The following is a 13732-nucleotide window of genomic DNA, read 5'->3' on the forward strand; positions in this document are numbered from 1 at the left end:
CTCACTATTTCAACCCAGCCACAACAGCATCAACCTTCCTGCTGGGCACTCAAAGCGCCAAGTTTTAATTTAATGGGAACAGAAACGATCATAGAGACAGAGAGGAGTAGGTTGGAGAGAAAAATCACGCAGAGTTTAAGAAATAATGAGAATAATGAGAGTAGAGTCTCAGAAAAAAGGGACGCACAGTTAAAACAGACAGGGTGAGAGTTTGACAGCCACAGGAAAGGAGCATGCTGAGAAATAGATTGATAATGCGTCATAAAAGGAGAGGGAAATGAGACGGTCAAAGAAATTTAACATGAAAATTAGGTGTATGGCAATACCGCTCATTTGCTACCGCTAATTATACAGCATTTTAACTAATATTTGACACAGTAATGAACCGATATATAAATATAGTTTAGAGGATACAGAGAGGGCATTTGTCAAAATTATGCAATTAGATAGATAGATCTATTTGACAAAATTTAAAACATACATGACAGGCTGATCACAAAGACAGACTCCATATAAGACTTTTAAAATTGTCGAGGATTAAAATACACAAAAAAGCCCCGTGGCTTATTGCAGTACAAGAATAAGTAAGTGTCCGGCAAGGTTCATTATATCAAACATTGTCCTCCACTGAGATGTGAGTCGGAGGGAAAAACATCAAGTGGCTTTAGTCTTAGATTCCGTCATGTTACATACAACATGGCTCTTTGTATTGTACTGTATGATATTGCTGGGGGAAACTGATATAAGCATCCTATTTTAGCCTGGTGTGAGTCTGGTGACTAATACAAGAAATCATACAAGAAACGAGATAAGTGCATCTGCAGAGTCAGGGATAGATAAGGATGTAAGGAGAGATATAACAGGAGGCATGCAGAGACAAAGAGGGGATAAAGAGGGAGGGAGGAAGAGAACAAGGACTTAGATGGCTGGGATGGAAAGGGGGTACAGAATGGGGTTGAGAGCTGTACCCTCGGGGAAGATGTAATTAAGTGTTAAACTACTGGGTCAATACATGTGTCAACTCATATAAGAGGCAGAGGGAGGAAGGAAGAGCAAAAGGGTCAGAACTCAATACATATGTCACCTTATATTATACTGTAGGGTCATAGGCAGGAGGAGAGTAAGTAAGGGAGGGCTAGAGGGAAGGACAGTGTGATTACCTTTTATCATGTTGCTAAAATAAAAAGAAGAGAAAAGAGGGAGAAATCAAGATGAAATGTTGGAGTCAGTTAAATACTGGAGGATTGGGGAGGAGAAGGAGGTCATAAAAATAGGAACGAGAATGAGAGAGAAAACAACTGAATCAGGCGACGGGGAAAGAAATCAGGCCAAATGAGAGAGAGCTGAGTGAGAAGGATAGATTAAGGAAAGTGAAAAGACAGAAGGAGGGATGAAACAAAATCCAGAAGGGAGGGGGGGAGGGAGAGGGGGGGGGGGGGGGGGGGGGGCAAAAAGAGACTGACAGAAAGACTGATCAAGGAAAACAGGAGAACAGATCACACAAAATTGAGTGAGCCAACAAGACAGTAAACAGTCCGATGAATCAAGACCAAAAATGGAGGAAAGGGTAAACGAACAAAAGACATGACATGGAAAAAAGGAAACGAGGGCAGTATAGATGTCAGCCAGAAGAGAAGATAATTGCTTTGTTTTTCCTGCTCGTCTTTCTTTCTCTCCCCTCTCCCTGTCTCTTGCTCTCTGTGCCTAATCTTGTCTGGTGTCAGACCACCAGACTTTGCAGCACAGATAGAGCGAAAAAGGACGAAATGAGGCAGTGAGAGAAACAAGAAAAAGAAGAGGAAGAGAGGGGGAAAGAAAGATGAGGAAAGGGGGGATAGGATTCTACCACTCCTTTATCCCCTCCACCACTCTTTTCTTTTCCTCTCTCTCTCTCTCTCTCTCTCTCTTTCCCCTCTCGTACTAATAATTACTCGTTTCTGTGTCACCCGCTTGAACAAAGCACTCCCTTGTCTCTTTCACTTTCTCCCTGCATCTGTGTACGTGTGTGTGCCTTTGTGGGGTTTAACCATAATTAGAAGCACAGAGACAGACATATGCTTGGTATGTTTAGGTGCCAGAGCACAATGCAAGTATCTGCAAATATAGGGGGGGGGGGGGGGTAATGAGAACAAACACCCCTGCCACTTCAAAACAACCAATGGTTCATAGAGACAAAGTTATATGTGGCATAGTTTATATTCATGAACATACATTGTCTCAAGAGCACTGAGGATTTAGGTGATTTTCATTTCACTTGTCCAGGATGTGTACCCACACCGCACAGCTGAATATTTGCATCTACATATGACAATGGGCATGTAAATATGGTTAAAAATGCATAATGCAGTGTAGAGAATCAGCATATCAAAGATGCATGCGTTTGTGAATGCGTCTAGGTCCTTCCATGTATATTTCAGTGAATTTGCTTGCCTATTTCTGTCGCTGCCAGCATGGCAAAAACAACTATAGAGGTGATTCATGATCTCATAAGGGAGGGAGTGGCGGTGGTGGGGTGGAGGAGAGGAGTGGTGGTATAGGGAGAGAGGGTGAGGAAGAGGGAGGATGAGAAATATAAGATGAGGGCAAATGGAGAGGTGGTGGGGAAAAGGGAAGATAGGAGGAGGGAAGAGCAAAGCAGCTAAAGAGGACATGAGAGAAGAGAGGGAGTGACCTTGGATGCTAAATAATGGTACACGGTTATAGCTGTGGCTAATAGAGACATAGTACAGAGAATGTGAAAAGGAGAGAGGCTGGGAGGTCAGGTAGAGCCCGGTGAGAATTGCCAAAGGATTTGTGGCAAGCACAACTGATTGGCTCCAGAAATACAGTGGAGGTAAAAGAGACAAAGAGGGAGAGGAGATGTGCAGAGGGAACGGACATAACTAAAAGTGTAAGTCAAATTGTAAAAGGTGCCGAGAAAGAGGTTGGACATGGGACGAAAAGGAGCGCACCGATGCAGGTTTAGGGGAAAAGGAAAGAAAATGACGGGCGATTACAAAGAGATGAAAAGGGCAGAGGATGTGGAGAGATGAGAGTGAGTGACTGATCAGCGAAAAGAAGGAAATCTGTTCACAAAAAGATGGATAGAAAAAGAATAAGGGGGATAGATTGAGGGAGAGAAGATCGAAACAGAGCTGAAAAGAAGGATAGAGGGAGGGATGGAGGATAGAGTGAATAAAGGAGCCGGTATTGAATGGTAGGATTAGAAAAATGACTCAAGGATTCATTCAAGGTGTGTGTATGTGTGACTTACGGTTGCACAATAGAAGACCCACTGAATAGTTTGATGTTTTTTCAAGATGCCATGTCCCAGTTTATTATACATAATATTGGTATCGACTGCAAAAAGCATTCAGTGCACTGTATACATAGATTCTAGTTGGTAAAGAAAATTCATATGCAAGGAAATGGTGAAGGATTCAGCACAAATATTGCTTGTTGAAGACTGTTTAGATAATAATAATTCTTTTTCAATACTATTCAATAAAGCATGCTATATTGGCAATATGAATCGAATGGAGACACTGAATGACATGGAAAGAGAGAGGGAAAGGACATGAGAAACTGGTACGCATTAACACGACAGTGAATCAAAGCAAGAGAAAACCCATTTAAATATAACCTTTGCTACAGAGAACCAGCCCCTCAGCCGAGTACAGGGCTTCACACAGTGATGGTCAAGTCTCTGGCTCATGGGATCTATCAATTATACAAAGACACATAAAGGCCCTGGATGAACTGACACCGCTGTAATATTTCTCAGGGCCTTTTTATAAGCCTATAATATGACTGAGGCTTTTTATTCAGACACAGAGGCAGCGCTAGCATTATGCTTCTTTCATATTTCATGTGGGAAATCTGATGAGCACCCACTGTCTTCACTACTGGACTTTACATAGGCAATTCATAATCACCCGGTGTGACTGATTTGACCAAGACAGGCTTTCCTTTAGGGTTTCCATCCCTGAGATATTTGGTTATAATGCTTTGGTTAGATTTCAGTTCATAAAATACCTACTCTTTGCTGTAAGAATATAAAAAGTACTTAATCAAAACCTTAATTTTGCTACTTTCTTTTCCAATTTAAGTTATTGCTATGAACCTTTGGGTTCCACATTTAGTCAGTGTCCATCAAATTACAGAACTGCCCGACACCTTGAAGAATGGAGGTTCTTTGAGGCATTAATTGAAAGAGACATTTAAACTAATTCATTTGTTAAAAGAGTGAGAGAGAGAGAGATACCAGCATTTCCTGGGACATTCTGGCAAATTGGCTGTAGTAAACCCTTCAACTATATTGTCTTTTCGCAGATTCATTTTTGTTAAAATAGTGTTCAGTTTTTGCTCTTGCTTGGAGTCTGTTCTCTCCAGCTAGAGATTTTCATGTTAGTGTTCACTCAAAAGATGAGAAATGAAGGCATGGAGGTCGACTGGTCATGAAAAGAGAGAGTTTAATGTGTGGATATTGTATGAAGAGATGCTTTCAGTGGAGGCGCTGCACTGTTGAGCCAAATAATGAGCCTTTGCCATGGTAACACACACCTGGGTCCCCAAGTTGCTCCAGTGCAGAGAATGAGTTAATTGGTGAATTTGTGGCAGTCTTAGAAAGCAATCTATAGCAACCTAATGACCATTGGATAATGAGAATGCCCCGTGTTTCTGTTCAGATTATAATGGGACTGACAGTGTCAGACAGTTCATTGTAATTCGTTATCAAATCACACAGAGCCTCTGCTTCAAATTAGGAGTTTGCAGATATTTCTGGGCCAGTTCTTGCTTTTCAGATTGTTTTGCGGCATCATATCCTAATGAAATAAAGCAGTGTTACAGAGTTTTCAAGGTGATTTTCAGTTCAAATACACTTTTAATCCTACAATATACCTACAAGAGTTGATATTCTAAGCATTTGTTCAGAAAATCTAAATCCTTGAGAAGCCTGTGAAAATCAGTGATCAATACTTAGCAGTACTGGAACCTAAATCCATGTGTCTACCCCAAAGCTTTCCTTGAGTAAACCACCCCCTCTTCTGTTTCCCAGATAGTTCCTCCATTGTCCAAGTATCTTATCCCACTGATTCTGAAACTCTGCTGTGGATATATGTGAGAGAGTTGTCAATCGCAGTGATTTCATTTGAAGAACTAGCTTATGTAAGAACAGTCAGTTACATCCAATTCAAAATGTACTCAAAAAATACAAAAACTACATAGTTGCCATCACCGGTCTCTTTATTTTGAATGCGTTATAAACAGACTGAGGTTAGAGGCCTTCTGCAGTGTCTGAGTCAAACTCGATGGCATTTATAGGATGTAGCTCAAGTCTAAGGGGAGCTGGAACGGTTAGCAACAGTAGATACAAATAAGCCCTTTGATGTAGTGTGAAAAGGCAGAGAGAAAGAAGAAGCGGGAGACCAAAATACAAGTGAGGAATGAAAAAAGAAATCACTGACAAAATATTCCTGTATGTAACACAAAAATACACAAACACACACACTTGCCCACACAAGAGGGTTGGACAGCAGAGGGCAAAGTCATACCCATCAGCGACAGACACTTGAGCTGAGCTACACTCTCCCACACACACTTTACTCTTGCATGTCACACACACACACACAAACCCACTTAGATGAAAACACATAGATGTTCATTCTAGTATATCACAAATACACTCATATACTGTGCAAGCATGAACTGACAAGCACATACAAACAACTCTAGCATGGTACACACGCTTATGTAAAGCCTGTGCCCCTCCGTTCTCATCGCCATCTCTCTTCATTGTTTTTCCCCCCTCTCTCTGTCTCTCTATTGTTCACCTCTCCCTCGTTTGTTAGTTCTAACGGCTGCTCGAACACTTAAAATGAGGACAAATTCAAAGCACTTCTCTCTTTATTATCCCACGCAAGAACTCATGCATTACAGACACACGCAGGAAACGCATTCGCAGTTAAAAGACAACAAAACACACCCCTCACTTGTTATGACAATACGCTGACACATTTGTTTCCTATTACCTTTAATCAAAACCACAAAATGTCTCCGTTTTACTGTAATCCTAGCCCTGACTAAATCTAAAATGGCCTCTTTTTTTAAAAGTGAGGTCCCACAAAATGGCTTGACGTTTGCTTCTCGCAGGGATTCAAGTATTTCGGCACACACACACACACACACACACACACGCCCGTGCACTCCAAATGAGCAGACAGAGTTCTCTTTTCATGTTCCCTGGGCACACTCTCCATCAATAGCCTCATTTTCCCTCTCTCCCCCTACTGCAGTATCCACTCCTGTGCTGTTTCTAGCCATCCTTTCACCCCTCCTTTTCCTCAGCTTCTTTTCCAACATTCAACCTTTTCTCCTTTGTTCCACAATAGTCAGAATATTCAGGCTAGGCTTCCAGTTACTGCAAGATATTTTAGATTTAACTAATTCTCTATTGATCCTGTGCAGATCACTTTTTTTTATTTCACTGACCTCTACTTTTTTGTTTTTTTTCCCTTTCTGTTTAGAATTCTGCCATCCACCAGTGACCGTTTCCTGTTGAAGAACTTGGTTTCGGGAGTGGACTATAACTTGTGCGTACTGGCCATTTTTGATGACACAATCACGTCATTAGCAGCGACAAAGGTCCTGGGCTGTACCACGTTCTCCACCAAGGATGTTTACCCGGCGTGCCGCTCTCTCCAAGCCCACTTCCTGGGAGGGACGCTCACCATTTTGGTTGGCGGCGTTGTCGTGGTCACCCTACTCGTGTTCACTGTGGCGCTAATGGTTCGCCACCGTGTGTGCAACCATGGCGACCACATTATATGTCACAACAGCAACGCTGAGGCAGGAGGTGGGGCCTGCTGTCAGGGAGGAGGTGTAGGGGGCGGGGACAAAGGTGGCAACAGTAGTGGATGCTACCAATCAAATGGTTCCGGGGACATGATGATGGTGGTCCTACCCAATGGTCTCCCTTCCAAGAGAGGGGAGAAAGACAAAGACAAGGACAAGAAGAAGGAAGCGGCCGATTCTGCTTCCTCTCTGCCCCCGAAACTCCCTCCAAAGCCCAGGCCCAAGCCTAAAGTCAACCTGGAGCAGTTTCTTTCAGCTGGGGGGGTGGTTTCTACAATGACTGGGACAGGAGGGGAGATGGCTTTGGTGGTGAGACAGAGGAAGCTGGAGAAGGCGCCACCATACACCCCAGAAAGTGACAGAACTCCCCTCTACTACTCCCCTTCCCCTCCATCCACCCTGCCCCGTCAGTCTCGCTCCAGGGAACGCCCAAGACCCCGTCTGGAGCGAGAACTGACCAATCGTGCCAGTTTCTCTCTGGCTGCACCCCTGAGAGACTCAGATCTGTTGGACTGGAGAATCACTCCCCGAGGCAGGGACAAATGGAACTCCTCTCAGGCTTATCAGAGCCCTGTATCCCCTCTAAATCCTGCCAGCGGGACCGTTAGTAAACGGCGGCACTCGCTGGATATGGGCTCCTCTGTCGCCTTAGCAACTGATGCAGCGGCGACTGTTGCCAAGCGCTATGGTGCTGTCAGTTACGCCAAGCGGCTGAGCGTGATCTGGACGAGGCGGAGCCAGTCACTTCATGGAATGCTAGTGCAGTGTGCATCGACGACAAGCACAGCGTCCTCGACAACCAGTGACGAGACCGAAAACGGCAGGGGATTTGGAGGGCAGTGTGAGTTCCAACAGGGATACATCCATGCTTACAACACCACCAACTCCAACTCTAACACCGGGATCACTACTGGGAAGGGGAGCAGTGTAAAAGACAAGGGGAGGGAGAAGGGAAAGGACGGAAGGAGTGCTGAAGAACTGGAGGAAAGTGTTGTGTAGTTGGTGGTGTAAAGATATAAAAAAGAAAGTTAAGAGGGATAAAGGGATCTAAAAGAGTACAGTTTGAATGGGATTTGAGCAGGGCAAAGAGGTGGAGTCAGTGGAAAAATTGAGGGAGCCGGAAAGGGAAGATGAAGTGATTGTAGACGAAGGGAGGGAAGGTTGTGAGTTCAGAGGGAGAGGGAAGAGTAAAATTGACTTGAATCTCACTTGTGCAGCTCCTTGATTTGCCAGGTGAGAAGTCAAGAAAAATGGAGAGGAGACAAGAAAGTGTACTTGGAAGTGAGGTGAAGATTTTTAACAGGCTCTTTTTAGCTGACTAAAAGACTTATGGGTGGGAAAATAAGTGGGGAGAAAGATGTGACAGGAAAAGGGGGAGAAACATAATGGGACAGTTTTAAAACTGTCTTGAAATACTCTATGTTGAGTTCAAGCTGTATCCGTAAAGATGAAGCGATACTAGATAGAAAAGAAAGAACACAAGAGACAAACAAAACTCAGAAAAATCTAGACAGAGCGACAATTGTATGAACAGACAATGTGAGTGATATATATAGACACAAAGAAGGAGAGACGTAATCAAAGAGGGGAAAACATCAGTAGAGCAACAGAACAAAGGTTATATAGCACAGACGGAGATAGTGTGAGCTCAGCATGGATCTCAGTAAAGCCTGTACACTAATAGAACCAGACTTTTGCTAACACTTCAACTCTCCAGAGTTCCAGCCCCCACAACACAAGGGTTTACTCTGGATCAAAAACAGCTACACTATGGGTGATACTGGAGAAACACTCTTCTCCGACAAAAATCACAAACGTAAAAAAAAAAAAGATTCGGATGACGTAGCTCTGCTTTGTTATCTGGCTTTTTTTTGGACTCCAAAACGGACGGCGATTTTGAAACTCTTTTCCAAAACACAATGAATGTGACTTTTATGTGTCCTCTGTGGCTGCTCAACGATTTTGACTTGCCGTGCCTGCGGATTATGGGAGCATAAATACAGAGCTGTGTGCATTGGACATGATCAATCGATACGAGCTGGAAAGAGCGAGTTGAGCACAGACATTATTAAAAGAAAGACATCGGGATTACAATGGAGTTGATATGGATTACAAAATGGAGGAGAAGGGGGTGTATGGTGGAACATGTGCGTGTGTGCATTTCTGAAACATGAGATCATATTGGATGTCGGATGATAAAGGACCAAACGAATGAATAATGCTAATGGACGCCTAAGTGTGCATGCGCTGATGGATCGGGGGGCAAGATGCGAGTATGTGTGGCTGTGTGTGTGTGTGACTGAGTGCGCACATGTATATGAATGTTTGTGAGGGGGCAATCCAGTCAACCAGATTCCATTACTGTTTTAAAAGTTTTGCCGCTTTCTGGACATGCTGTAAAAAAAAAAAAAGAAAATAAAAATAAAAGATTTGACAGGGTCTTAAGGTCCGCTCAAAGCACAGTAAAAGTGAAATGTTTAAAGACGTTTTACCAAAACTTGAATTAGTCACAATTTGCGCAGCTTGGTCAGAAAGCGACTACTTAAAATTCATTTTTGTGACTTCAGACTCCTTTGTGCCACATGGATTCACTTTTAATCCAAAACAGTGAATGTTTTCTGAAAGGAACCAGTTAAATGACAGAACCACTATGGAGGCCACTAACCTTTAGGAACTGTTCATTAGAAGACTTTGTGAAACGTGTAATGGGATGACTGATCCACTGGCACAGACCACAGAGACTCCTAACTTCTATCAAAAAGAAAAAAAAATGAAAAGAGAAAACTTGAAAGTACATATATATATATAGTATATATATAAAATGATGTTACTTGTCGCACCATGTGTTTCTGTTTTTCAGAGTTTTCTGGGGGGTGATGGTAGGATCGAATACAAAATATAAAATGTGTGATTTTTTGTTTTAGACAAAAAATCTTCATGATTAGAGCAGAAAAATGTTGACGATAACTAGGCAGAAAAATAAAGATCAAACCAGATACTGAAGAAGCACACACACAGCACAAAACACACAAACTGGCAAGCACACACACCCCAGAACACAGATACACATAAACAGATGCCTATAAAAACAGAGCCAATTAAATTAATAATGATGACTTTTAACCATTACTGTTGTTTCCTTTCTGTTTTTATTTCATTTTGCCAAAGTCAATATTGTTCTCTGGACTTGATATAAATAATAAAAATTACATGTATGGAACAGAGACCGACTCATTAACACAAGGGAGAAAGTTGTGTGTCGTGTTTGTGTGCATGTGTGTTAATAAATGTACTTTAAATGTGTTTCACACAAAAGCATGATTATGTGCAAAAAGAACTTACAATAGAAATTTGTTATCAGTGTCACTGTGGTTTATTCATGGTACATCACTAAGTGTCTAGAGCAGGTTTTAAGACAGCATTTTAAATCAGTTTGTTACTCGGGGCGGGAGATGAGTACAGATAAAAAATTCTAGCTCTTCAGCTTAGTTTAAATTTGGACAGAAATGTAAAGAACGTCATTCTGTCTTGATGAAAATGATTGAGCTCAACGCAGCTCATGGGTCTGAAAAATTTAAGCACATGAGGGAATGTGCCAAAAATCAAGTTATTTACCTAAAAAATGAAGTTGTTTACTTCAGTCCATCAGTCAGCGGAGCTGATTGAAATGTAAGGGTGAAATCAACCTTCTTTAAGTGATTTAAAACAGCATATAAGATGGAGAAAAGTTGAGTTAAGAAAAACATTCCATAAAAAAGAGAAGCAAACAGCGAAAGAAGTTCCGGGGACAGATACAAAATGAATTTAGAAAGACAAAAGATCTGAGTAAACAAAAAATTCAAAAGAAATGATTTGATATGACACAGAATTAGAAAGAGAGTTGAAGTGACAACAAACAGATTGAGAGCAACAACTAAAAGCTGTCAGACTAATGGATCATGATTCTGACGCTTTGTTATTATGAACTATACCTGCAGGCTTTACAAAAAGTCTAATGTAAGAATTACAAGACTACTTCAGAGCTCCCTGCAATTGAGTTGAACACTTAATTTAGCAGCAAAGACATGAGCTTGCAATGATCCGCAACTGAACGTAGCCAATTAAACTGCTAAAAATATAAATGAGCAGATGAAAAGGACAACACTTAAGTGGAAAACATGAACTAGCAAACCAAAACATACATTCATGTATCCGTTTTCTTTATCCCTGTCACAATGGCAACAGGCAAAGCAAGGTAGCCGTGTCATTGAGCTCCTCCTGGGGGATCCTGAGACCTACCCTGGCTAGATTTCAAATGTAATCCCACCAGGGTGTTCTGGGTTTACCTCTGGTTGTCCTCCCAGTTTGACGTGCCCAGTATTCCTCCACGAGGAGGCGTCTGGGAGTGGTTGAATGCTGCACGGAGCTGCAGACTGGGTTGTTCATTATCAATCAGAATAGCAGTACTAACAACACTTTCACATAAAAGAGTAATTTTATTTCAAATCCAAAAGATTTGCATATGGAAAATAAAGCCACGCATCAGACAGGAAGGCTAAAAGAGACAGAGAGAAGTGAGAAAGCCAGACAGACCTGTTTTTTTAATGCCCTTCATCTTATTCCGAGTTTTCATCTACCTCTCCTCTTGCATGTTTTCATTTTCTATTTAGCTATTTGCAGACGCTGCTAAATGCCCAAGATGGAAGGAGTGTGTGAAAGACCTGCAGAGAAGGAGGGAAATATGAGACTGCTGACACACCTAGAGATGGATAAATAGATGATGATGAGCAAGGGAAAGAGGAGAGAAATAAGCGAAGGGGGAGGTCATTGTGTTTATCTTTCAGCGTGTGCTGGTGTGCATATGCCTGTGTGTGCCTCTGCGTATATCCATGGCTTGTTTCCAAATGTGTGCGTGTGTGAGAGAGAGACAAACACAATGTGGTCAGAGAGTGTGCAGTGGTGTTATTTTTGTCACAGTACTCGCCGCAATTTATTAACAGGCAGATAAATGATGCTTTAACCACAGAGGGAACAACTGGGAGAGGATAAATGTTGTTTGTGTGTATGTGTGTGTGTGTGTGTGTGTAAAGGGTTAATATGCTCTCTTGCCTCTCGAGCTTAAAACGTCAGAAATTGCCAGAGTGATAGACAGTGTCCTAATTTAAGACCATCGACGGGGACACCAGAGGAAATAAAGGAGAGAAAAGAGAGAAGACGAAGTGTGTGTGAGTGGACATCAGGTTAGAGGGCAATATGGTTTGAAGATCATAGGTGCCCACATTAAAAGCAGGGCTGAATCTGTGCTACAGTCACCTTTGAGAAACGAGTGTGCGAGTGTGTGCGCGCGCGTGTGTGTGTGTACGTGTACTAATGTGTGACGGGCAAGAACAACACAACGAAATGCCTCCTGCTGCTTTCTTCGCCAAAGGCAAAACCCTGGCCTAATTTGTCTAATTAAAAAAATGCTGAGTAACGCTGAAACTCACATCCACACACACACACACACACTCACCTTTTTCATATTTTAACAAGTGCACACACACAGACACAGACACACACACACGCTGCTTTTCTACACACCACAAGATAACCTTATGGCAGTGGGATTGGCATGTTTCTCCATGCACGTGTGTGTGTGTGTGTGTGTGCATGTGTGTCTTGAAAGGCTGTGTCTGCCTGTAGCCAAACGTCCTCTGACATTTGCAGTTATGATCAAGGTATGATGCATTTCCCTGCAGTGTGCTGAGTAACTGCTGACTTTGAATGCATCGGACCTCAGCACTTTCTGCGATAGAAACCAGTTGGGCCAGTTCTGCAACATGCTGAACTGTGCCATGAAAGAAACTGTATATCTGCACAGCCAAAGGTACCAAAAATGTCACGTCAAATGATGACTACCAACCAACAGAGTTTTTTATTAGCAACTCTTTTCATACAGACCTGTAAGCAGTAACAAAGAGTTTAACACGGCTGAATAGAGCACAGCTCTCAGAGATAATCCCAAGGTCCAACCTTCTATATGCTGGCCAAGGCTCAAACTGATTTAATAAGTGCAGACACTCTAACTTACAGGGACAACTCCTCTGAGAAGAGGTACTTGTGGTGATACTGTAAAGGAAATGATCAGACACTAAAACCCACATTTGTATGGATTAAAGGACATATGCAATCAATGGCATGCAACTTAAGTTCTCATGTTTAATGCGCTGATGTTCCACATGGTTGACTATTCAGTTCATCAACACCTGTAATATTGTTGTGAACAACAGGTTCAAAACTAATGTCAGGGTAAATTAAACTGCCCAACCACTTGCTTATATTTCTCTGGCTAACCTACATCCCTTTATATCAATGTGGTAGCTTTAGGTGAAATTGTTATGTATTGAATATGAAGTACTATGACAGTTTGAGACAGTTTAATTCAAAGCAACAAATATATACAACAATAAAGCTTTATTTTTTATTCAAGATGCTAAAAGCATGTTACAGGGGAAAAAACCTGTTCTATAACAGACTCCAGATAATACATGACAGTCCTTTTACCATATGTGAATATCACCTGGTTACGAGTAAACTGTCACTGTGCCATTTCATTCTGTCATGTTGAAATTGGGGAAACATGGCAGAAAACCTTTACATGACAGTAGATTTAGAGATTCAATTTTCAGATTTTTGCCTGTATGATGAAATGCTGTTTCATCATTTTTATACCCTCTTGTCTTTGGAGCTGACAGATCTGATTTTCTGTGTCCTTGTAGGAGCTAATGAACCATCATATATCGCTGTTGTTTGTTTTTTTTATATTCTGTCTGTAATGCAGTGCCGTCACTAGTTGCCATTTTGATAGCAATCTTCAAATTAACATCCTACCCTGAACATTTAACATAAAGAATCCATAACCATCCTGACACTGACCGCT

The 13732-nt window shown here is 41.9% G+C and overlaps 2 protein-coding genes across 4 annotated transcripts in view; one reads left to right on the plus strand and one right to left on the minus strand.

Annotated features, from left to right (window-relative positions):
- The window catches only part of LOC122974041 (leucine-rich repeat and fibronectin type-III domain-containing protein 4), a 41194-nt gene extending 31237 nt beyond the window's left edge, over positions 1-9957 (plus strand). Inside the window, exon 8 of the mRNA XM_044341884.1 lies at positions 6507-9957. Coding sequence (XP_044197819.1) covers positions 6507-7833 — 1327 coding nt within the window. The 3' untranslated portion in view covers positions 7834-9957. The remainder of the gene's footprint in view (positions 1-6506) is intronic.
- The window catches only part of LOC122974040 (pyruvate carboxylase, mitochondrial-like), a 301961-nt gene that overhangs the window by 114497 nt on the left and 173732 nt on the right, over positions 1-13732 (minus strand). The gene's annotated exons all lie outside the window — the stretch shown is intronic.

This window comes from Thunnus albacares, chromosome 22 (genome assembly GCF_914725855.1).
Source record: "Thunnus albacares chromosome 22, fThuAlb1.1, whole genome shotgun sequence".
Classification (NCBI taxonomy): Eukaryota; Metazoa; Chordata; class Actinopteri; order Scombriformes; family Scombridae; genus Thunnus; species Thunnus albacares.